The sequence below is a fragment of the Doryrhamphus excisus genome, chromosome 3 (assembly GCF_030265055.1).
Source record: "Doryrhamphus excisus isolate RoL2022-K1 chromosome 3, RoL_Dexc_1.0, whole genome shotgun sequence".
In the NCBI taxonomy this organism is placed as follows: domain Eukaryota; kingdom Metazoa; phylum Chordata; class Actinopteri; order Syngnathiformes; family Syngnathidae; genus Doryrhamphus; species Doryrhamphus excisus.
In genome coordinates, this window is record NC_080468.1 from 17,139,299 (window position 1) to 17,161,945 (window position 22,647).

General features: G+C 47.7%; 1 protein-coding gene across 1 annotated transcript in view; it reads left to right on the forward strand.

The window, feature by feature from the left end:
* The first annotated feature begins 425 nt into the window (after nucleotides 1-425).
* The window catches only part of LOC131124834 (uncharacterized), a 34,655-nt gene continuing 12,433 nt past the window's right edge, over nucleotides 426-22,647 (forward strand). Inside the window, exons 1-10 of the mRNA XM_058065669.1 lie at nucleotides 426-1,003; nucleotides 2,564-2,629; nucleotides 6,803-6,971; nucleotides 8,860-9,264; nucleotides 9,334-9,609; nucleotides 12,230-12,385; nucleotides 13,278-13,442; nucleotides 15,381-15,475; nucleotides 16,592-16,664; nucleotides 20,571-20,732. Of these exons, the coding sequence (XP_057921652.1) occupies nucleotides 896-1,003; nucleotides 2,564-2,629; nucleotides 6,803-6,971; nucleotides 8,860-9,264; nucleotides 9,334-9,609; nucleotides 12,230-12,385; nucleotides 13,278-13,442; nucleotides 15,381-15,475; nucleotides 16,592-16,664; nucleotides 20,571-20,732 (1,675 nt within the window). The 5' untranslated portion in view covers nucleotides 426-895. The remainder of the gene's footprint in view (nucleotides 1,004-2,563; nucleotides 2,630-6,802; nucleotides 6,972-8,859; nucleotides 9,265-9,333; nucleotides 9,610-12,229; nucleotides 12,386-13,277; nucleotides 13,443-15,380; nucleotides 15,476-16,591; nucleotides 16,665-20,570; nucleotides 20,733-22,647) is intronic.

Below are 22,647 nucleotides of genomic sequence, written 5' to 3' on the forward strand. Positions count from 1 at the left end.
AAGTATCAGCCCATGTCGATACCGTGATTTTTCACTGATATCAGCCGATATCGATTGGTGGCCGATCAATCAATGCACCGCCACCCTATATAGCATACACTACATGGATATTTTGGATCAAAATCCACAAATTTGTAGAAATTTTTTTTGATTTTTGTAGAATTATAAATAAATAAATAACTACATGAATGAATTATTGTCCACCAAAAATCAGCATTAAAAAAATATAATTATAATAATATTTGATTAATGTAATTGATTTAATTAAATATTTAATTGTATATAATTATAATAATATAATAATTATTAATATTTAATTTATTTAATTAATTCAATTAATTTAGTTAATTTAATTAATAATAGTAATTAACAACAACAATTAAATTAATAATAAATAATAATCAAATTAATAATAATTAATAATAATTAATAATTAATAATATTAATATAAAAATATTGCCAAAATGGTGCATGAGATGTGTGTACTGCAGGAAAGAAAATAAGTTAGTTAGTTTCTAGACGTATTATTATTGTATTATTATCAGGTATTTATAACTTATTACTGATTTCAAATAGAATAGAATGAAATAGACTAGAATAAGATAATATCATATAAATATTGCTGACATATGGTGAAGGATATGCGTTTTTGGTGACGTTTGTGAATTAGTTGAACCTTAAAGCTGAAAGTCGGACGTTTCTGGTGAGGCGTCTGTGGTCCCCGGAAGGACGATGCGTGCGTTGGAAAAGCGTACACATGGAGGAGTTAGTCCCGTTTGGCTCATGTGCTAATAATTAACAGGTGGCAGCTATGTAGAGAGGCTTCACCTCCCACGGAGAAACATTTTGTCAGCTGTTCACGGGAAGACGTGAGGAACGCTCTCGGCCCTTGGACATGTCTTCCGTGCAGCGTCCTTCCAGAAATGCCGACTGGGCTCGTCCTCAGAGGTTTTCGGCCGGGCCCAGGCGTCCCTTCAGCACCTGGCCGTCCGAGACGCGGGGGGTGAGTGCGTTTAGGATCATGAATGCAAGGGGGGGGGGTGCACCTCTGTGACACTAATGAATGCTAAGTCGGTTAGCGAGTCATTGTTAGCGCTCACTCCTGCACACAATCCCAACACCGATACTTGCCATATTGATCCCCTGGCCGGCAGATTAAAGCGGCTCTGTTGCACCAGCAGGGGGCCTTGCTGGCTCCCGGAGCTCATTTCAGGGTCACAGACTCCTTGCAGCCCCCCTGACCCCGGACCCCGACACGTACACACTGGAACACCGGGACGAGGACCGGCGGGATGCTCGCATTCACGCCTCATTACGGCTGACCTCTGGATCCATGTCCGCTCTCACCGGGCCGGGACCCACGCTGGGGCGGCCGGCCTGCCGCAGCACCGCCATTGTCAGGCTTCGGCAAGCGTGCGGCCCCTTTTGTCTCCACGTGTTGTCTTTGTGTGTGAGACCTCCCCCAGGGACAAAGCCCCGACTTGCGGTTCCTTCTCCTAATCAAACCTTGATGAAATGCCTATTAATGCCCCCCCGAGCCCCAGACTGGGGGTAATCAGGTGAATTAATAAAACATCCCCAAGTGGAGCTTGCCTCCTCCCCAAGGAGGCCAAGCAGATGGCGGCAGGAGTCATCAGAGGAGCAGCCTCCCTCCACTTTGGTGATTAGCTGCAAATTGGTAATTTGATCAGGTCCGCTCCTCCTACTTGTATATATTGATAGGACTCCATACCCCCCCGCCCCCTCGTCCCCCCCACAGGAAGTACCTGGAGGAGGGCTGAAAGGTGGAAATCCCATCTGCCAGGAATGGCTGTAATCTCATCAGGTTGGAGTGAAGAAGGAAAAGAGGAGCCGTCACTTAAGCAAACACCAGATCCTTTTGGCAGCACGTTGAAGATGCATTCCTGAGCACAAATGACATGAAATATAATCTTATATATAATATTTCATATTTAATATTTCTCTCTGGCTTATTGATTTCCACGCATTAACACGGCGCCTCCACAGTGGACTAAATTTAGAGGCGCAAACTACATGACAAAACCATCCTGCCTGCATCCTATCTACTCTTCATAGAGGACTTCATCAAGACAAGCGCCCCCTACCCCCAACCCCCCTACCCCCACCACCATCGGAGGTGTCACCCCATGAATGAAGGGGAGACCTGGAGTGGACCCCCGACTATGAGAGGGATGCTGACCACTCAGGACGTGTCAGCCGTGATGGATGACTTAACATGCCCCCCCCCTCCCTCGGCTGACGGAGGTTAAAGCGGCGCACCCCGGCCATGAGACCACCACACTGACCCCCGGGGAGCCTGAAAAAGGGCAGCAGATGGAGGAGAGTGTTTGCGTGGGAGAACAGACTCCATCATGGAGTCATCAGTGGTCACGCTAATCAAGACGGAGCGCTTATTAACGTAGCAGCCAACATGGCCTCCATCTAGCGTCCGTCATGTGACCTACGTACAGTATGCACACTATGTATAGTATGTACAGTATGTATAGTATGTACTATAGTACCCGCTACTTGCATCCGTCACATCTTCTTCTCTTTCCCACAGACGCCCGTCTTTGTGTCTTTTGTCCGCAAGGCCGTCTTATGGGAGAAGGAAGTGTCCTGCCACACCGTGAGTACTCGCTTCCAGGTCTCCACCCCTCCACCCCTCCACCCCTCCCCTGTTCTTTTACAATCTAGTCCATGAACAGGTATCGTATCATATCATATCATATCATATTTTGCACTTTTCCTTCTATTTTGTGGTTGATTTGGACTATTTCACTCCCTTATGCGGCCAATGGGCAGCAAAGCATAGAGTTTTCATTACAAAATAACATCTTTGTTTTTACAATATTACTTTTTAAAACATATTTTTGAAATAAAAAAAATATATATATAAATAAAATAAATACAAAACGGCAAACCAAAAAATATTAGATCAAATATTAGTCTTAAAACATAAAAGAAAAAAGCAGAATAAATAAATTACAAAATAACATTTACAAACAAAAAAATAAGCACATTCTTTTCATTACAAAATAATATCTTTGTCTTTACAATATTACTTTTTAAGACATTTTTTTAATAAAAAAAATATATATATATATAAATAATATAAATAAATAATATAAATAAAATAACATTTACAAACAAAAAAATAAGTCTGAATAAATAAAGTTAAGTAAAAATAATACAAAATAAAATATGTATTTAAATATAAATATATATAAAATATTTAATCCAAAAAAGAAAATTAAAAGAGAAAATAAAAATATGGCAATATTGGATGTTTTCCCTCCCTTTTAGGTGTCCTTTGAAGGCAAACATATTTTATTTTACTTTTCAACCATATGCTTGTTTCTAAGGGGGGGGCTTCTGGGGGGGGGGGGGTAATTGAAATTAAAAAAGAAAAAACAAATACCAAATTCCAGGAAAAAATAATATAATAATAATAATGCAATAATAAAAGATTTAAATAAAAATAAATAATAAAATCATTCAATTTTAATTTAATGGATATAATATAGTTTTAAAAATAATATCCAAAAGTAAAAAAATACCAAATAAATATGAAAAAAGCCAAATAAGATAACCCAATAAAAATACATATAAAAATATATATATTTCCCCGTCATCTGCATCTTCCAGGCTGAAGTACTTCCTGTACATAGGAAAAAAAAGCCAACGCTATCCAATGCACCCAACTCTTCTTCTCCCTCTTTTGTTCTAAAGTGTCCACAAGTGGCTGCATCACACTTACTAGCGAGGTCGTCATGGCGACCGCAGCGCCGCGGCTTCCTGTCTTCGCCCGCGGCTAAACAAACAAGTAAATTGTGGCGGACAAAGACGGCGGCGGGCCCTTCCAGCCTTCATTTACATGCGCCGCTCGCCCGCGCCGCTCGCCCGCGCCGCTCGCCCGCGCCGCTCCTGTCCCTCCTGTCCCTCGGCATCTTTCATCCCGTCCGCTAAATCACTGCACTTTTTTGATGGGGGGGGGGGGGGGGGGGGGGGGGTCACCCGGGACACCCAGGACACCCGGGACACCGGCATTCATGCCACGGTGGGGGTTCACCGTACACAGACGATGCAGGATGGTGGCAGCCGACTTTTCTCTCGCACTCGGACAACAATGATGCGATGCTAGCGTGAGTGTTCAAGCGCGCTACGCTACCACCCGGGCCCACCCGGACCAGGGCACCGCTGGAAGAGGCGGGCGGGGGCACCAGTGCCACGCAGCCCAATCAATAATTGACACCTTTCATGACATCAATACTGCACCTGCTTGTGGTGCGGTGGCACCGTGCCGTCTTTTGATGAGTCGTATCTCCACTTTTGGGGGCGGGGCCAGGGCGGGGTCAGGGCGGCGCGGGCCTGCCAAGCGAGAGCTCATTGTCTGGTCAAAGAAAGTAGAAAGTGGCTGTGAATGCTAAGCCGCATGTGAGCCTGGCTTCTGACACGAGCTGATAATCAGATTTGCCTCCCCTCCATCACTGCGGCCCCACAATGCCGCCCAGTGTCCCCCCCCCCCCCCCCCCCGCATCCCTGAACCTTCATCCAGCACGCTCCCCTCCACCCCCGCCAAGTCTGCAGCAAAGCTAATTACACCCCGCAGAAACACAAATCTCTGTGATTTAAAAAGTGACTTTTTTGGGGTTTGGGGACGGGGTGGGGGGGGGTGCGGGGGGTTAACCTTGTTAGGGTCTAAGCCTGGCTTTCTTGTCAGGACTTCTGCTCGTCTGCTGCCAGGACATAGACACACTTCTGTCCTCGCCGGGCTAATTAAGTGCGTCTGCATCGGCGAATGTATGCTGGTGTTTGTGCGCGTCCCAGTGTTCGCCGAGGTGCACCCACCCGGCCCCCGTCCTGCCCCCGGTGCTCCTCGCAGGGCCATCTGTGGCCGGGACGTGCTAATGGACGCCCTTCCTTACAGTACATTCATCTCGCGCGGGGCTGGTGGCCACAAACTGGCCGGTAATGACATTAGCCACTTGTGGCTGTGTGAGGGCGGCGTGTGGGGACGCCTGACGCCAGGAGGTCAGCCCGTTTCCTTGGGGGCGGGGGCTGGGGTGATCCTGGAAATGGCCTTCTGTTCGGGTGTCTTGATGGAGAACTTTTAAGTAGTTTATCTCTAATCATGAAAGGGACCATTTTTGTGGGATGCCACGAAAAAGGAAGAGACACCCTTAGGGCCCAAAACGGGTCAACAACCTCAGACCTGGACATCCATTTTTTTACTTTTGGTATAAGGTATCATAATAATAATAATAACCAAGTGGAATATTTGTGATAATGCCATGACGGGGGCCAGGATGAAGGGCAACTCCTCCACCAGCCGAGTTGCGGGGAGCGATTCGCCCAGGAGCCTCGAGCCATGCCCCCTCCATGGCGACCCCGCTCCCAGCCCAGCTCGGGCCCCGTGCGTGCCCCTTTCAAGCCTGTAGAATGTAGACCAGCATGAACGTAGACGTTCGGTGGCCCCACGGTGCCTGGAGGGCCCGGAGGCTGGAATTTGACAGTTCGCTTTGGACGACGTGCCCGCGCCTGCCGTTCTGCGGTTTTTTAGCCGCCCCCGTCCCTCCAGTCTCGCCACACACAAAGCCCCCCCAACCCCCCCAGCCCTTGGAGTGGCAGGTAATGATGTTGTTGTGCTGCGACTGGTGTACATCACAAGAATGCAAATCTGAAAAACCTCCACATCAGAGAGGAGATTTAGAAGCAGACGCCCCCCCCCCCCCCCCCCCCGTCCTCCCCCCACCCCCCAACGCCCACACGGCATCATTCACGTCACCCTGCTTTTGCTGTGTGTTAAAAGAGTGAGGACCCACCCCCACCCAACACAAATCCATCACTTCTAACCCTTCCGCCTGTTTGCTCACCAAAGGTCAGCATCGCACCTTCAACCTTTGTATCAGCAGCACATCGGGTCATGATACAGCAAACCTGTAGTGTGTTTAGTGGCCACCAGGGGGCAGCAGAGACGCCAAACGAATCACTCTTCCACGGAACATTCATGGTAAAAGTCAACATGGGAAAAAAGAAAGAGACGTTTTGTTTGGATTAGATAAAGATCATCATGACAATATCTGATATATTATGATAATATTTATTACCCATGCTAATTATTCTATCCATAAATTCACATTTCACTGCTGAAATGGAAAGATGGTGCTAAAATGCTATTCTCTGCTCTTCCTCTTTGATCAATATTCCTCTTTGAAATGAGTTCTAATTTATTTACTCTATTGTATTGTTGGTTATGGTTATGTTAGATTTTTGGAAAATTGATGTTCAATTCTGCTGGACGTTACATCTTTTAAAAATGATGATGGTGATTGTGTTTAAAAGTGTTGTTTACTTTAAATAATGGTCCCTTCCTGGGGCCCGCCTTTTCCACTATTATTTACGATTTTTTTTTCATTATTATTTCTATGCTTTTATTTTCATATAATTTTCATACAATCATTAAGTGTAATAAAAATAAAATAATAATAATAATGATAGTAATAATAATGATAGTAATAACAACAATAATAATAAAAATATTTATGATTTTATTATATATTATTTATTTAATTATAATTTTTATTTAAAATATTTAAATCTAATATCATATATATGTATATATTTAATATATATTATTTTAATATAATATTTAAATATTTTTAATATTTATTTATTATATTTTGACACTTTTGAAAGTGTGTTTTTTAATGTGTTGGGGTGGCGTTTAGTATACTCTTATATACAAGATGTAATATTATGATGACACTCAATATGTTCTTTCATTCCCCCCCCCCCACAGACACGAGTGAATCCCAAGCGCCCCCCCACCCTGTGTCCTCGCTTCCTGTCCCACATGAAGGCCCACTGCCAAGGCCTCAGACCTCCATGCGTCCTGAGCTCCAGGCCCAGGCCGCAGCCTACGTGTGAGGGCAGGAAGCTGACCGCCGTGCCCCCCCGGGCGCCACCAGGTGAGGAAATGACGGCGGGGAAGGTTTTAATCTCCGTCCGGCGTCGTGTTTTGCCGTAGTGCCCACAGCGCCGCCCTCCTGGCGCTTGTCTGAATAGGGGCATCGAGGAGACCTGCAGCTCCTTTCAGGGCTGCTCCTCTGATGTGAAGGCATGCCCTCACCTCAGCACCCCAGCGGGGGCTGTGTGGTGTACTCGGATGGGGAGGGGGCGGGGGGGGGGGGCGTGCATATCTCAGCACGACGAGCTGAAGCTAATTATTCCACCATATGGCGCTCGCCCCCTCGCACAATCGCCCTTAACCCTGCCGCCTGAAGGAAGCCGCCCTGGCTTTGCACCCCGACACATGTCCTTCACACACACACACACACACACACACTCCCGTACACGTGTGTGTGTAACAGATGGGAATGGCGGTGTATTGTAATGTGCTGACTCCTTTTGGCAGCAGGGGGAAACAAGAGGAGATTGTTTGACACCCCCCTGCCCCCCCATCTCACACATATAATCAGCGGTCCATCAGAGAAAAGAAAGGGGGCGGGGAGAAAGGCCAAAAGGAGAAGGGGGCGGAGCCAGATGGAGTTGATGTTTGTGGAGGTCTGAAAGGGAAGCGGCGGCGATGATGGATTAAAAACATCTTTCATTCTTCTTTGTGGGAACACCGCGGGGAACGGCAACGACTGGAGGAGTTTAGGGTGGAAGAACAACATCGGCGACCTCACACTCGCTCGAAAATCCCAACTACAGACGCCCCATATCGGCTTTCTTACGTTCTTATATCTACTCGTGCCTTATCAGCCAATAACCGTATTGACAAAATAAAATAATACACACAAGTATTTAGAGATGGCCGAGGGTGGAATTGAACTTGGGTCTCCTAGCTGTGAGGCTCTAACCACTCAAACACCGTGTAGCCAAAATAAACATAAAATAAAAAACTAAATAAAATGCAAACACAAATAGAAAATAGTAATATTAAATAATGATACATCATTTTATGAGTAGGGCTGCACGGCGGTCGAGTGGTTAGCGCGCAGACCTCACAGCTAGGACACCAGGGTTCAATTCCACCCTCGGCCATCTCTGTGTGGAGTTTGCATGTTCTCCCCGTGCATGCGTGGGTTTTCTCCGGGTACTCCGGTTTCCTCCCACATTCCAAAAACATGCTAGCTTCATTAGCCACTCCAAATTGTCCATAGGTATGAATGTGAGTGTGAATGGTTGTTTGTCTATATGTGCCCTGTGATTGGCTGGCCACCAGTCCAGGGTGGACCCCGCCTCTCGCCCCCTCGTTAGGAAAAGCGGTAGAAAATGAATGAATGAATTTTATGAGTAGTGCCCCCTTTACCCCCCAAGGGGGGTCCTGTCCCACAATTTGGGAAGCATACTCTCTGCTTTGTAAGCATTGGAAATCATTCCAGACCGCAGCTTGTTCCTGTGCAGAGCGCCGATATCGCCATCAGCCGAAAAGCGGTATCGGTGTGATGTGATGCCCGACGTCTGCCCTAATCCCCAATCTTCATCCCAGAATTGGGCGGCGTCCTCCAGCTTTCCACTTCCTGGGTTGCTGTTCCATCCACACGTATCCACTCCTGTCGAAACACGCTGGTCCCCCAGGAAGCGTTTTCAGCGCTGTGGCGTGTGTTTTCCCAGCTGTAGCTGATACCAATCCAGCGTCCCGCACATGCTGCTCGCCATTGTGGAAGTTGGGAAACGAGGCAGCTGCTCCAGCAGAGAACTTTTCTTCTCAGGCTTTTGTTAGCGGGCCAAGCCGCCTCGTGGGGAGGCGGCGTTCCCCCTCTGGGAACGGGAATGTCACCAGCAGATGAGGCGCGCGTCAAGAAGGAAGTGTGAAAGTCACATTGTGATGTTTTCTCGTCTTTGCTGAAGGACACGTTGGAGTTGGAGTCGACAGAAGAGCCAGCGTTCCGAGTGAAGGATCCCACCGCTTCCTACCCCGCATCCGTGCTTCTCCATCATCAGCCACCATCCATCCGCCTTCCCATAAAACATCTCTCCTCCGCTCCTCCACTGCTGGACCGCCACGCAAGGCAGAGAACGTCCACAGCAGTCCTACTCGCTCAGGAATCCCTGTTTGTGTTCCTGAAGTGGAGGAACCTGCTGGAGTGTCCTCCACAGAAGCAGGAGAACCTCACTGGGAGTTCCAGCTCAGCCCCGCTGGGCGTACGAGCTCCAAGGCCTCGCTCGGGTCCTTGTGGGACTTCAGCCAGCCGTCCTCCAGCCTCTTCAGCCGCAGCACCGACCTCGCTAGCGGCAGGACCAGCGTCCTGTCTGGTGAATCTTAGCGTTAGCTGGGGGGGGGTTCCATAACAGAACCTAATCATCTTCTCTGTCCTTCTGCAGAACATAGAAGACTTTTAGACCCATTGGACAGCTACTCCAACCATGGCCTGTCATCCGGTCCTCCTGGGTCCACACCTCAGGACCACCAACTTGAAGAACCTTCAGACCTCCTCACTGCTTTGAATACGCATGAAGACCACGCACCTGAACGTCTCAGAAGCGATGGCATTCCACCACTTCACAGGCCCCCCACCCCAAGAGCATCCCCGTCTGTCCCCAATGGTCACCCGGAGTCCCGTCCCCGACCCGTCCTGCCTCCCATCTCCCCCCTGAAAGGTGAGAAATGTTCCACATGTGTCCCGTTCGCAGCCTCCTGCCCACCCTCTTAAGGCCCGATTGTCCTCGGCATGGCTGGACGCCCCCTTTAAGGGACAAAGACGACTCCAGACTCAAATCAAAGACCCCCATCATCACATTGTCAAAGCGCCCCCCCCTTCCAGCCTGTAATAAATAAGCCAGAAAGCTTGAGTGGAAAGCAGGCTTGATGATAAGCTGGTACCGTTTCATTCCTCCTTCAAAGGCGCCAGGCCCCCACAATAGAAGTCGGGGGTTCCTCTCTTTCTTAGCCGCGCCGCCCCCGCCCCTTGCATCTTCACTACTCTGCACGCTACCAGAGGCCGACGTGCGGCCCGTGCTCATAAATCCACACGGGGCGCCGCCACAATAGAACACCTCCGCGTCCGCCATTTTACCGTCGGCCTCGGCCGCTGACATCTGACTCCGCCGGGAACTTGATGAAAGCCGGGGAACAATGTGGAACTTGTGTGGGGATTTTCTCTCTTCTGCCGGGGACACGCACGGCTCTCAGTGTGGCGGCGGGCGGGGGTTTGGCTCGCTGCTGCAACGCCGCCCGCTGTTCTCTTCACGGCCGCCACGCCGCTTCTTTCATGCCCGCCACGAGAGCCGCATAATACGCAGACTTTATTACGCGGCCTCGCCACGCTTGGGATGGAACTGGCTCACGCCGCCAAGATGGCCGACAAAGCCGTTTCCTTTGAAATAACATTCATCAATCAACAAATCCTACAAAGAACGTAAAGCACGATGTTCTCTTCATGCTGCACTACTTCCTCTACGCATGGTTCCGTCGTCTCCACAGAAAACGCCACAAAGATGGCCGACAAATGTCATACATCTTGCTATCCTTATCAAATGTTTTTGCAAACAGCTTTTTTTGCTAAAAATGAACACGCATACAATCACACACACGCACACACAAAATGACAAAACAAGCAAGTCATTCCACAAAAATGGCCGACAAACGGTGTCAATCATTCATTTTAACTACTTTCATCAACATTCTTGCTACTGTTTAGGACACACACACACACACACAAATGACAAAATACCACAAGGTGATTCATTCCACAAAGATGGCCGACAACCGCTGTAAAAAATGAAATACTGTCATAAATCCTATATTTTGCCCATTGTTTGAACAGCTATGTCAAACATCATTAAGAATATTTGTACGACTTAGGACTCACACACACACTCACACAAAATGGCAAAACATGCAGTGAGCCACTCCACAAAGATGGCCGACACAGGATGTAGCCACTCGACTTGGCCGTTGCTTTGAAATATTTGTACAACTCTTTTCATTTGTGGATGCACGCAAACACACACATAAAATGACAAAACACATTCCACAAAGATGGCCGACACATGGTGTAGCCACTCGACTTGGCCGTTGCTTTGAAATATTTGTATAACTCTTTTCATTTGTGGATGCACGCAAACACACACGTAAAATGACAAAACACAGTCCACAAAGATGGCCGACAAAATACAGTGAATGCTGTATTTTGCCGTTGATGTGAACTGTCTTCGTCAACGTCACTTTTTTGTCACAGTTGAGTGCGCACCCACAAATGACACAACAGGATGCTGCGAGTCACTCCACAAAGATGGCCGTCACAGAAATGCTATATTTAGCTAGTCTGCTGCTCTAATTTCAAACTAGCTATGCTTGATTGTCGTTTTCGGAAAAGACAATAGAATAGAATAGAGAATAGAATACGTATTTTTTTTGTGTACAAAATCCAACTAACTGACATTTGAGCGGCGTATGCTAACTCGTATGCTAACATTCAAAGACGCATTCAGAGTAATAATATGGAGTATTCTCCACTGGTCGCTAGGTGTCAGTCATGTTACTGTCATGTCGGGTGAGACACACAAGCACCAGACTTGACGGTGAAACCCAACTCCAAAAACACCCATAAAATATCAAATATGATATGAATTCTCTCACCCGATCTGTCACTCGAGCAGCTCTTGTACTCGAACCCCCACTCTGCTTTGTATCATAGCCTGGACCTCACGGGATGAAACACTTGCGTGGCGTTCAGTGACTAATTGGATCATCCAATAGACTGTCATCCTTTTATTATTCATTCATTCATTCATTTTCTACCGCTTTTCCTCACAAGGGTCGCGGGGGGGTGCTGGAGCCTATCCCAGCTGTCTTCGGGCGTAAGGCGGGGTACACCCTGGACTGGTCGCCAGCCAATCACAGGGCACATATAGACAAACAACCATTCACACTCACATTCATACCTATGGACAATTTGGAGTGGCCAATTAACCTAGCATGTTTTTGGAATGTGGGAGGAAACCGGAGTACCTGGAGAAAACCCACGCATGCACGGGGAGAACATGCAAACTCCACACAGAAGATGCCCGAGGGTGGGATTGAACCCTGGTCTCCTAGCTGTGAGGTCTGCGCGCTAACCCCTAGACCACCGTGCCGCCCCCTTTTATTATTATTATATATAATAATCATTGACATTTTAGTCAAATGAGTCAAACTCTAATGGGAATAAAGTCTTCATATTCCGGAAGAACATTTCCGTGGATGGTTGTTGACGTTGCCTCGTTAATCTGCTTTCAGGACGCCGTGACTCGTCGGCGTTGCTGGACTCGGCCGAGCTCAGCTGCGGCAGCTCTGCAGCGTTGGAGGAGCTGGACGCCATCGCCCCCACGTCAGCTTCCTGTTCCTCCCTGGAGCGAGCGTCCGACTGGTCGGGCGGCGCCCGGCCTGGCCGCGGTACGCACGTGTTTGTGGGAGTCCATGATGATGATGATGATGATGGATGGTTGTCTCATTCATGTCTCAATTAGCCACGCCCACCTCCCAGCTTATCTGTGTGGCCTCCGTGTCGCCTCCAAGGCGGTCAGACGTGTACGTCGGAAGATGCCCCCGCCCCCGCCCCCCCATCCCAAATAAAGACTTCCTCCCTTAATCCCTGACAAGGTGTTTAACCTGCTTGCTTGACCCCCTCCCCATCTCAACCCCCCCACCACACAACCTTGGTGTGACCCCTACGACATTTGCCCCCCCCCCCCCCCCCCAACCCCCACCCCAGGGCTGCGTAAGGGATTAGGGTGCCGCAGCAACTATGTCTCTCTTTTCACCCCCATACCGTTGATCACCACTGGGGGGCATATTTGCAGCAAGTGGGGGCGTTGCTATGATATGCCGTGATGCCCATGTCATGTTTGGGCATTCGCTGGCTGGAAAGTGGCACGTTTCCATGGTAACGGCCCGTCCATGGTGAAGTTTAGTGTGTCTGAGTGGGTGGTAGCTGTGGATTAGCCTCAGATTAGCGCCCCCCCACCCCCACCCCAGTCCACTTTTGACTAATGATGGACGGACTGGAAGGAAGTGTGTCTCCTCTCGCCATGGTTATCCCGAGGATCCCCCCCCCCCCCCCCCAGGTTTCGGGAAGCCAGGATTTGCATGACGGGCACGGAGCCACAGCGCCACTCGTCCGCTTTAATTAATTGGGTGTGACCGGAAGCAGAAGCGGGATGGGGGGGGGCCTGTGCGCCCTCATCGGTTACAGAAGCCATTGAAAGACTAGAAGTCAGGCGTAGTTGCCCCCCCCCCCCAATCAAAGCATGTGTCGTGTCACATCTGCATCTCATCTCTGCTACAGAGCCGTTGTCCCCGGGCCTGGCGGCGCTGACCGTGGGATGCGACTCCGGGAATCTGGGCTCCTTGTCCCGAGTGCAGCTGCTCCTGCTGGACCGCCCGACCAGTCTGACTGAGGACTTCCTCCCGGACGAGGAGCATCCCGGTGACGTCAGCGTGACTTGGCCAGGTATTATTATCTTCTTGAGTTTTCTTTCCGATAATATCATTCCGTGGCTGCACGGAAGGAGACCCGGGTTTGATTCTCCCCTCTGGCATCTCTGTGTGTATAGCGTGTTCTCCCCGTGTTGTTCCAGCTTGTGGCTACGGAGGTACCGTGCTTCAACCAAACTACGGTGGGGGTCGAGGGTCAAACAGGAAGAGCATGTCAATCACATGTCAAGAAAATTTATATTAAAAAAAACAAAAAACTTTGGTCTTGCTACAAGAGCCATCTACTAGCGCTAACTTTAAGCTAACTACGCTAATCTAAATACTCTTTTCTTTCTCCGTTTGCCATCAATATTTGTTCCAGCTTGTGTCTACGGAGGTACCGTGCTTCAACCAAACTACGGTGGGGGTCGAGGGTCAAACAGGAAGAGCATGTCAATCACATGTCAAGAAAATTTATATAAAAAAAAACAAAAAACTTTGGTCTTGCTACAAGAGCCATCTACTAGCGCTAATTTTAAGCTAACTACGCTAATCTAAATACTCTTTTCTTTCTCCGTTTGCCATCAATATTTGTTCCAGCTTGTGGCTACGGAGGTACCGTGCTTCAACCAAACTACGGTGAGGGTCAAGGGTCGAACGGGAGGAGCGTGTTAATCACACGTCAAGAAAATATATTTAAAAAAAAAAAAACTTTTGTCTTGCTACAAGAGCCATCTACCAGCGCTAACTTTAAGCTAACTAAGCTAATCTAAATACTCTTTTCTTTCTCCGTTTGCCGTCAATATTTGTTCCAGCTTGTGGCTACGGAGGTACCGTGCTTCAACCAAACTACGGTGGGGGTCGAGGGTCAAACAGGAAGAGCATGTTAATCACATGTCAAGAACGTTAACTTTGGCCGCCCCAATTAAAAATGTATATTTCTTCTTGTAATTAGTCGTGTAGTATTGTAGTATTGCTACATGATTCATTTGATTGACAATATTTCGATGACGAAAGAGCGCGAATGGTTTGAGGCGGCGGCGAGAGATGTTCCCGTCACGTCATCCATGTTTGTTTATGGAAATGTTATTTCTACTTGAATATTTTGTCGCGTGTCGACACAGCAATCACAGCGGCGCCGCCGCCGACCTCCCGCGCTTGTGGCAGTTTGAGCGAGATGGTCTGATAAGCAGAAACCGTCGCTTTGATAGCAGGAGGGGGGCGGGGGAAGGGGGAGGGGGGGCAGGTGTGTCGGCGTGTTTGTGGATCAGCCTCCGCCTCCCGTCTGCGGCCGGCATGCAAGTGGGCTGTGTTGGCTTTGAGCGACTCTCGCCTCGCCGTTCCTCCCCCCTGCGCCCCCCCCTCAGGCACTTAACTGTTTTTCCCTCCCCCCCCAGCGAGAGGATATGGGGACGTGCCACATTAATAAAGATCAAACCGCCGCTGTGGATCATTAACCGGGGAAAGTCCGCCAGAGATAGGCGGCTGACACGCAGGTCTTTCCACGGCCTGCCATGCGCTCGCCGAAGCAGCAGGGGGCGCAGTAGCCAATCAGAGGCTCCGTCTTGCTTGTGACATGAAAAGAAGCAAGAAAAAGACGAGCGTCCGCTCGCTCGCTCGCTTTTTGTGTTTTTCAACCCCAAAGCGACCACAATGTTCCAGGCGTGGAGGCGTGGCCGTCGCCGCGCGCAAACACGGCGCTATTGTACACGCATCAGACACGCGTGGTCTCGCTTTGTGCGACTGTTTACCCTCATCTTGTCTTTCCTCTTCCAAGAACAAAGATTGCACCTGGCACGCTCCTGTGGACAGGTGCTCCTCTTTGACGCCATTATTTGCTCACCGATGGCGCACGCACGCGCCGCATCGCACACACACACACACACACATAAACATGACGTTTGTGTACACACACACACCTACCTGACACACACAAGCGCTCAAACTCAAGTGACTTCCTGCACTTCCTTGTCAGGTCCTGCGGGGCCCCTCACAGCGAGGCCCCTCACAGCGGACCGCCCCCCCGAAAGGTGCGACTCATCAGCCAAGGTTCCATCAGACCACCAGTCAGTGAGTAACCCCCCCCCCCCCCCATCATAAAAAAGACATCACATAAGAGACGGCACGCGGCGAGCAGCAGGTGTGTGGTTAATCAGTCATGGGCTGCATGGGGGGGGGGGGGTCGTAGGGGGACCGTACAGACGCCACAGAGTGGGATTCTATGGAGGATGCGTCGCCGTTAGACTCAGACGGGGGTTAGAGGTCACGGTGTGGGTGGGGGGGGGGGTCGCATGCTGGGCTGCGGCGGAATGGACGCAGGTGCTCCACGTGATCCACCGTTAATCTCCCCTTTACGACGCCCCCGACCCCCGCCCCCGTCCCCGCCATAAAAGCATTTACATAAGGATGATTATCTATCACGATGGCGGCTGGTGTGAGGCCAGTTTTAGCGAGACGTCTCTTTAGGCGGAAACGCCTATGAAAAGAACGCCGTGATGTCGGGGCTGTGCGGTCGCTCGGCAACCGGGAAGCGGCGGCCATTTTCCAAACCAGCAGCCTGAACTTTGGCTTGAAGAATACATAATCCCGGAAAATACAAATATACATACATCATAGATTTTATTTCATTCAATAACAAATATTACATCATAAGAATAGTTCCACATTAGGACTGCTTGCTCTTTTGTTATTTATTATTATTACATTTATTTTGACATATTTTATTATTATTATTACTATATAATATACATGTCAGATGATTTATTAAATTTTTTGTTATAACTGGCTCTGATTTCCTTTCATTTTTAATTTCATTTAATTAAAAATTTAATTAATTCCACACAAATAAGAATATTTCATTATTATTATTCATATTAATTTTATATTATTTTTTGTATTAATTATTGTCATGTGCGCTAATAATGATTAATATTATATATGACTTAAATGACTTTTATTCAATACATTTTAGTCAAAACATATTATTCTAACTGTCTATTCATTCATTGTAGGGTATATTTGAACATAAAATATGTCTAATATCATTTAATAAAATATATAAATAAATATATAAATCATATAAAGTAACCAAGGTGTACTTGACTAAACTGGGTATGAAGTGAAGACTTTTGCGGACATCAAAGAATGTTGTTTAGTTTTTTGGGGTTTTTTTTTCCATCTTTGCAGGACTGGTCTATAGGAGGATCCCGGTCTCCTTCATCCTGGACCCTGCAGCATCCCTCAGAAGACAGCGACATCGGTAACGTTTGCCCTGAAACCTCCTCTCCGCTTTCCTTCTGGGTGCTAATCAGCGGCAGCTCGTCCTCGCCGTGAGCGTGTGATCCCCCTGAAAGCCTCCCTCAGTCCCCGTCAGCTCTGCTTTAATTGGCGCCATTGTCTCCTCGGCTGTGGGCGCCGGGTCTGGCCTGGCCTCAGCTCCGGTACACTTAAGCCGGCTAAATCCTCGTCACAGCCGCCTTCACCTGCTCTGCCTCCTCGTGTGTGTGCGCTTTTTTCTTGCTAACTGTGCTGGAAAGCCAGGGATAAGGTCAGGAACGGCATGGAAATGGCCTCCCACGCTTCAGGCGAGATCATCTGTCTTTTCCGATCGTCGACAGAACCCGTGGGACTTAATGGTCCGTGCTGGGTCTGGCTCCTATCACATCATCGCAGGCAGAGACGGATGCTTTTCGCTGCGGCGTCATGGAATACTGGAGAAGATGTGGGAGAAGGTGACCTTTTCCACGCCAAAGGTGTGGTCTCCTTCTGAAGGAAGGGGGTGTGGACAGGTCATGAGTGAAGGATGGCCTGTGTTTTGTGTCCGTACGTGGGGTTCTAGTTTACCATGTGGTTCTTTGCCCCTTCCTTACAGTACTTAGGTCCATTTGTGTCCGTCAAGGCCCAATCAACACAAACGTACCCCTTACAGCTAGGTACTGGACTCCCAAGGTACTGGACTCCCCACAAACAAACTGGGGACATTCCCAGATAGGTGCTTTCTGGACGGGTAAAGCCTAAAACCAGATGAAGTCGAGGTGAAGCTTGGTACTGGACTCCCAAGGTACTGGACTCCCCACAAACAAACTGGGGACATTCCCAGATAGGTGCTTTCTGGACGGGTAAAGCCTAAAACCAGATGAAGTCAAGGTGAAGCTTGGTACTGGACTCCCAAGGTACTGGACTCCCTCACAAATAAACTGAGGACATTCCCAGATAGGTGCTTTCTGGACGGGTAAAGCCGAAAACCAGATGACGTCAAGGTGAAGCTAGGTACTGGACTCCAAGGTACTGGACTCCAAGGTACTGGACTCCCCTACAAACAAACTGGAGCATTCCTAGATAGGTGCTTTCTGGACGGGTAAAGCCTAAAACCAGATGACGTCAAGGTGAAGCTTGGTACTGGACTCCCAATGTACTGGACTCCCCACAAATAAACTGGGAACATTCCCAGATAGGTGCTTTCTGGACGGGTAAAGTCTAAAACCAGATGAAGTTGAAGTGAAGCTAGGTACTGGACTCCAAGGTACTGGACTCCCTCACTAACAAACTGAGGACATTCCCAGATAGGTGTTTTCTGGACGGGTAAAGCCTAAAACCAGATGAAGTCGAGGTGAAGCTAGGTACTGGACTCCAAGGTACTGGACTCCAAGGTACTGGACTCCCCTACAAACAAACTGGAGCATTCCTAGATAGGTGCTTTCTGGATGGGTTAAGCCTAAAACCAGATGAAGTCAAGGTGAAGCTTGGTACTGGACTCCAAGGTACTGGACTCCCTCACTAACAAACTGAGGACATTCCCAGATAGGTGCTTTCTGGACGGGTAAAGCCTAAAACCAGATGAAGTCAAGGTGAAGCTTGGTACTGGACTCCAAGGTACCTTTCCTCCACAAACAAAAATGGGGACCGTCCCAGACGGATACTTTGTGGACGGGCGAAGCCTAAAACCAGATGTCAAAGCAGAGGGAAGGTCTCGGGTTGTCCGAGAAGATGTTTTACCGCTCCTCAGATCAGTTGATGGTCAAAGACCAGACAGGAAGCTCTTGCGTGATTGCATGGGGCAGAATCCAAGTGTTTGCAAGAATGGCTTAGGGCGTAGAAACGAGTCTGAGCCAGCCAACGGCTTCTAGGGAAGGAAACCTGGACCGGAACCCAGGCTCCGTCTGTCTGGACCGGGTCGGGCTGCCATGGAGAAATCCCATTGCTGAGACGACCCACAACAACAATCGAAGCGAACTTGTTGCGTCCACGCTCATTTTCCGCCTGGGCGAACCTTTGGGTGAATCTTCAATCACGAGCCAGCTGTGATTGCCCCCCCTGTGCCCCTGTCCCCCCCAAGGGAGGCTCGTGATTATGAGACCTTTGAGCTCATCAGGAATTCATAGGTGCACTAATCCCCTAAAGCCCCCCCCCCCCCTCCCCGCGTCATGATTGTGATCACGGCCGGTCCCCCGGTCACTCGGCGTTTAGCATTCAGCTGCTACTGAAGACGTTAGCGTCCGAGTGAATGCGGCGACGGCGCTGGGCCACAAAAGAGCGTTAATCTGAACTGACCCTGGCCGAGGAAGCTACGGGGGCAGATTAGGTGGCGGGAGGGGGCCGAGGATGCTGCGGGTAGAGATTAGCGGTGTAAGTAAGAGGACCACACACTGACAGTGTAGCCATGTCGCCATTGTCCCAAAGACCGTGGACTCACGGACCATTGTCTCCCAAAATCCTCCAGTGGCTCTTAAACCGGACTCAAGCCCTTTGATTGGCACTTGTCAGCGCTGATAGAGAGGCTGACGTGTTCCAGAAAAGAGGCCCACCCCATGAATAATAATTTGGCCACTGGGGTCTTTCTCTGGGTGGCACCCGTGAATGGCCTCGGACAAACCATTGTCCCCCCGGGTGCTCATCCCTTTCTCAAACAGGCAAAGAAAGAAATACACGACGGACCGCCTTGCCGTGGCCTGGTGCTGGATGTGTCGGATGGGGGGGGCGCAGGGGGTTGACCCGGCCAAATCCAGCTATCTGCGGGGTTCAGATGCTGCCGTTGTTATGGCAACCTACGCTGTGTGTTTTAGACTCTTGGGGCTCTTGTTTCCAGATTGGACGGACCCCTAATCACTGCTGCCCATTCATGGGATTAGAACACCTTGGAGGCCCGCAGAGGAGGAAACCAGATCCTGCACACTGGCCAGCAGTTGGAAACCATCTGGACCTTTAAATGAGACAAAGTAATCAATCGGTCCTGGAGTCGTTACAAATACCTTTAGCAAGTACATTACCTTGGAGGCCACAAAGTGGTACTTTGGTAGAGACTGGACCTCACTGAGGCCGCATGGTGGACTCAGTGGAGTATGAGTATGCTGTGGCCACAAAAATGAAGTCATAAGACCAAACATTGTAAGACTAAAGGTAACAGAACAGCGTATTATGAAACATCGTAGCACAAAATGTTGTAACACGAAACGCTGTAAGATGAAACAAAGACGTGACGTTGTAACACGGAATGCTGTAAGATGAAACAAAGATGTGACGTTGTAACACGGAACGCTGTAAGATGAAACAAAGATGTGACGTTGTAACACGGAACACTGTAAGATGAAACAAAGACGTGACGTTGTAACACGGAACGCTGTAAGATGAAACAAAGACGTGACGTTGTAACAGCCAATGTCGTAACATGTAACACCATAAGATGAAACGTCGTAGCGTAACACTGTAAGGTGAAACATCACAGCGTAAAGTGAGATGAAAGAAGAAACGCGATGTAATTAATTAACCAATTAACCTAGCATGCTAGCATGATTTTGGAATGGGGGAGGAAACCGGAGGAGAACATGCAAACTCCACATGGAGATGGCCGAGGGTGGGATCGAACTCGGGTCTCCTAGCTGTGAGGCCTGCACGGTAACCACTTGTCCGCCATGCAGACTGGCATGCATCACGTCGAATGAAAATGAGGAATCCTTCCCCGGGACACATCCCTAATCCCGTCCTGCTGGACTGGGACTGAGACTCGGACTGGGGTGTGTGATTGTGCGCGGCGTGCCGGAAGGACGCTCCATCAGTCGTTGCAGCTGACATCATCAAACACTTAATTATCTCCTCGTTTGTTTGCTTAGTGTTCCTCTGTGTGCTGCATTCAAGGCCGACATGAAAATGTGGTGTGCATCTCACGCAGGTTCCGACGGTGGAAGCGACGTTCCAGGATGCAGGAACCCGAACGAGAAGGACCGGAGGCTGGAGGAGAGGAAGAGCAAGGTTCTGAAGATGCTCTACAAACTGCAGGACGACTCAGGGCGGCGCGGCGGCGACGCCAACATCTGCTCCGACTTTGACAACTGTGAGTTTTTACCTTTATTCTCCTGATTACCAGCAAAGGGCACAAACCCCCTTGGAATGAAGGTGGGCTGGGAGGAGGGGGGCGTAGAAGTGACCTGTGACCTCCCCAATGGACTACACTTTGGAAAGTTTTCCCAGAAGAGTGGACGCTTCCTGAAGGTGTCCCAAAACATTTGTCCGCAGAGTAGCACAAAAACATCTTTTTTACCAACACTCCTCTCGACTCTAAAAACGTCCCCTCAATTAGCGCACTTGATTTTTTTTGGAACAATGACCTCTTTCGGGCGACGCTGGAGTTCAGCCTCCAGTCCTCGAGTACCACGCTTTTTTTTTTAAGCGTCCGAGCTTTTGTGAGCGCGCGAGGCCGACCACTCGCACAATGGAGGCCCCACACCTCAGGTCAAGGCTGGTGGGTGGGCGCTGGCTGGGGCGGGGGGGGGGCGGGTACTCTGATGGGGTCAGGCAGGTCCCCCCCCTCCCGAAAGTGCTTACACCTGATTGGACGACACACACACTGCACAACTTCTATTCATTGGCTTTAAACCAGATGTAGTTCTTCCTTTATTATTGTACTTCCTATGGTGGCATCATCATCATCATCATCATCATCATAATCATACAGTACATTCTGTTGATTGAAAATCTGAAAAGCTGATTTTAAGTATGGGGAAAAAAATCCTAGTCAAAGGTTTGGGAACACTTTCTCATTCAATGACATGAGAAAGTGTCTCCAAACTTTTGACTAGGATTTTTTTCTTTCTCATTCAATGACATGAGAAAGTGTCCCCAAACTTGAAAAAATTCAATATTTCAAATTGTAATTTTAATAATAATCCCATTTTAGGTTCAGAAAGTTAGGTTGTGGAATAAAGTGACAATCTAGTGAGAATAAAGTCAAATTATCCAAATAAAACAAGAAGGAAGTTATGAGAATAAGCTTATGATATAATGAGGAAAAAAACATCATTTTATTAGCATACAGAGTTAAAATTGTAAAGAAAAAACATTTTTTTTAAGTCTAAATATAATGAGAAATAAACAAAATAAAGTTTTTGGTTTGCTGAAAAAGTGATACGGTTAGAAGAATAAAGTCCAAATATTATGGGGTAAAGTCATAATGTTAAAAAAGATTGACATTGACGTGGATTATTTAAGAAGAAAGTTGAAATATTAGGATAATTCAACCAAAAAGAGCAAAGCAGGAAGTTAATATTAATAAATTAATAAGTCACCTATTTCGACTTTGGACACCCGTTGGTTATTGGATGAGAAAGTGTCCCCAAACTTTTGACTGGTAATCTATATGCAGTATAAATACACTCTTTCAATATACAGTACATGTAAATAATTAAAAAAAAATTACAAATTACCAGCCAAAAGTTTGGAGACACTTTGTCATGTGATTGTATGAGAAAGTGTCCCCAACTTTTGACTGGTAATTTGTAAATTATTTTTTATTATTATTTTTATTATTAGTTTTTAATAATTTGTAAAAAAAAAAATAATACATTTTTTATTTTCTTTATTTTTCTTTTTTTTTTTTTAAGTGGAGACACTTTGTCATGTGATTGTATGACAAAGTGTCCCCAAACTTTTGACTGGTAATGTATTTGCAGTATAAATACACTCTTTGAATATACAGTACATGTAAAGAATAACAAATTTTTTTTTACAAATTACCAGTCAAAAGTTTGGAGACACTTTGTCATGTGATTGTATGGGAAAGTGTCCCCAAACTTTTCACTGGTAATTTGTAAATTATTTTTTTAATTATTTTTATTATTTTTTAAATAATTTGTAAATTATTATTTTTTATTTATTTTTATTTTTATTTTTTTAAGTGGAGACACTTTGTCATGTGATTGTATGACAAAATGTCCCCAAACTTTTGACAGGTAATGTATTTGAAGTATAAA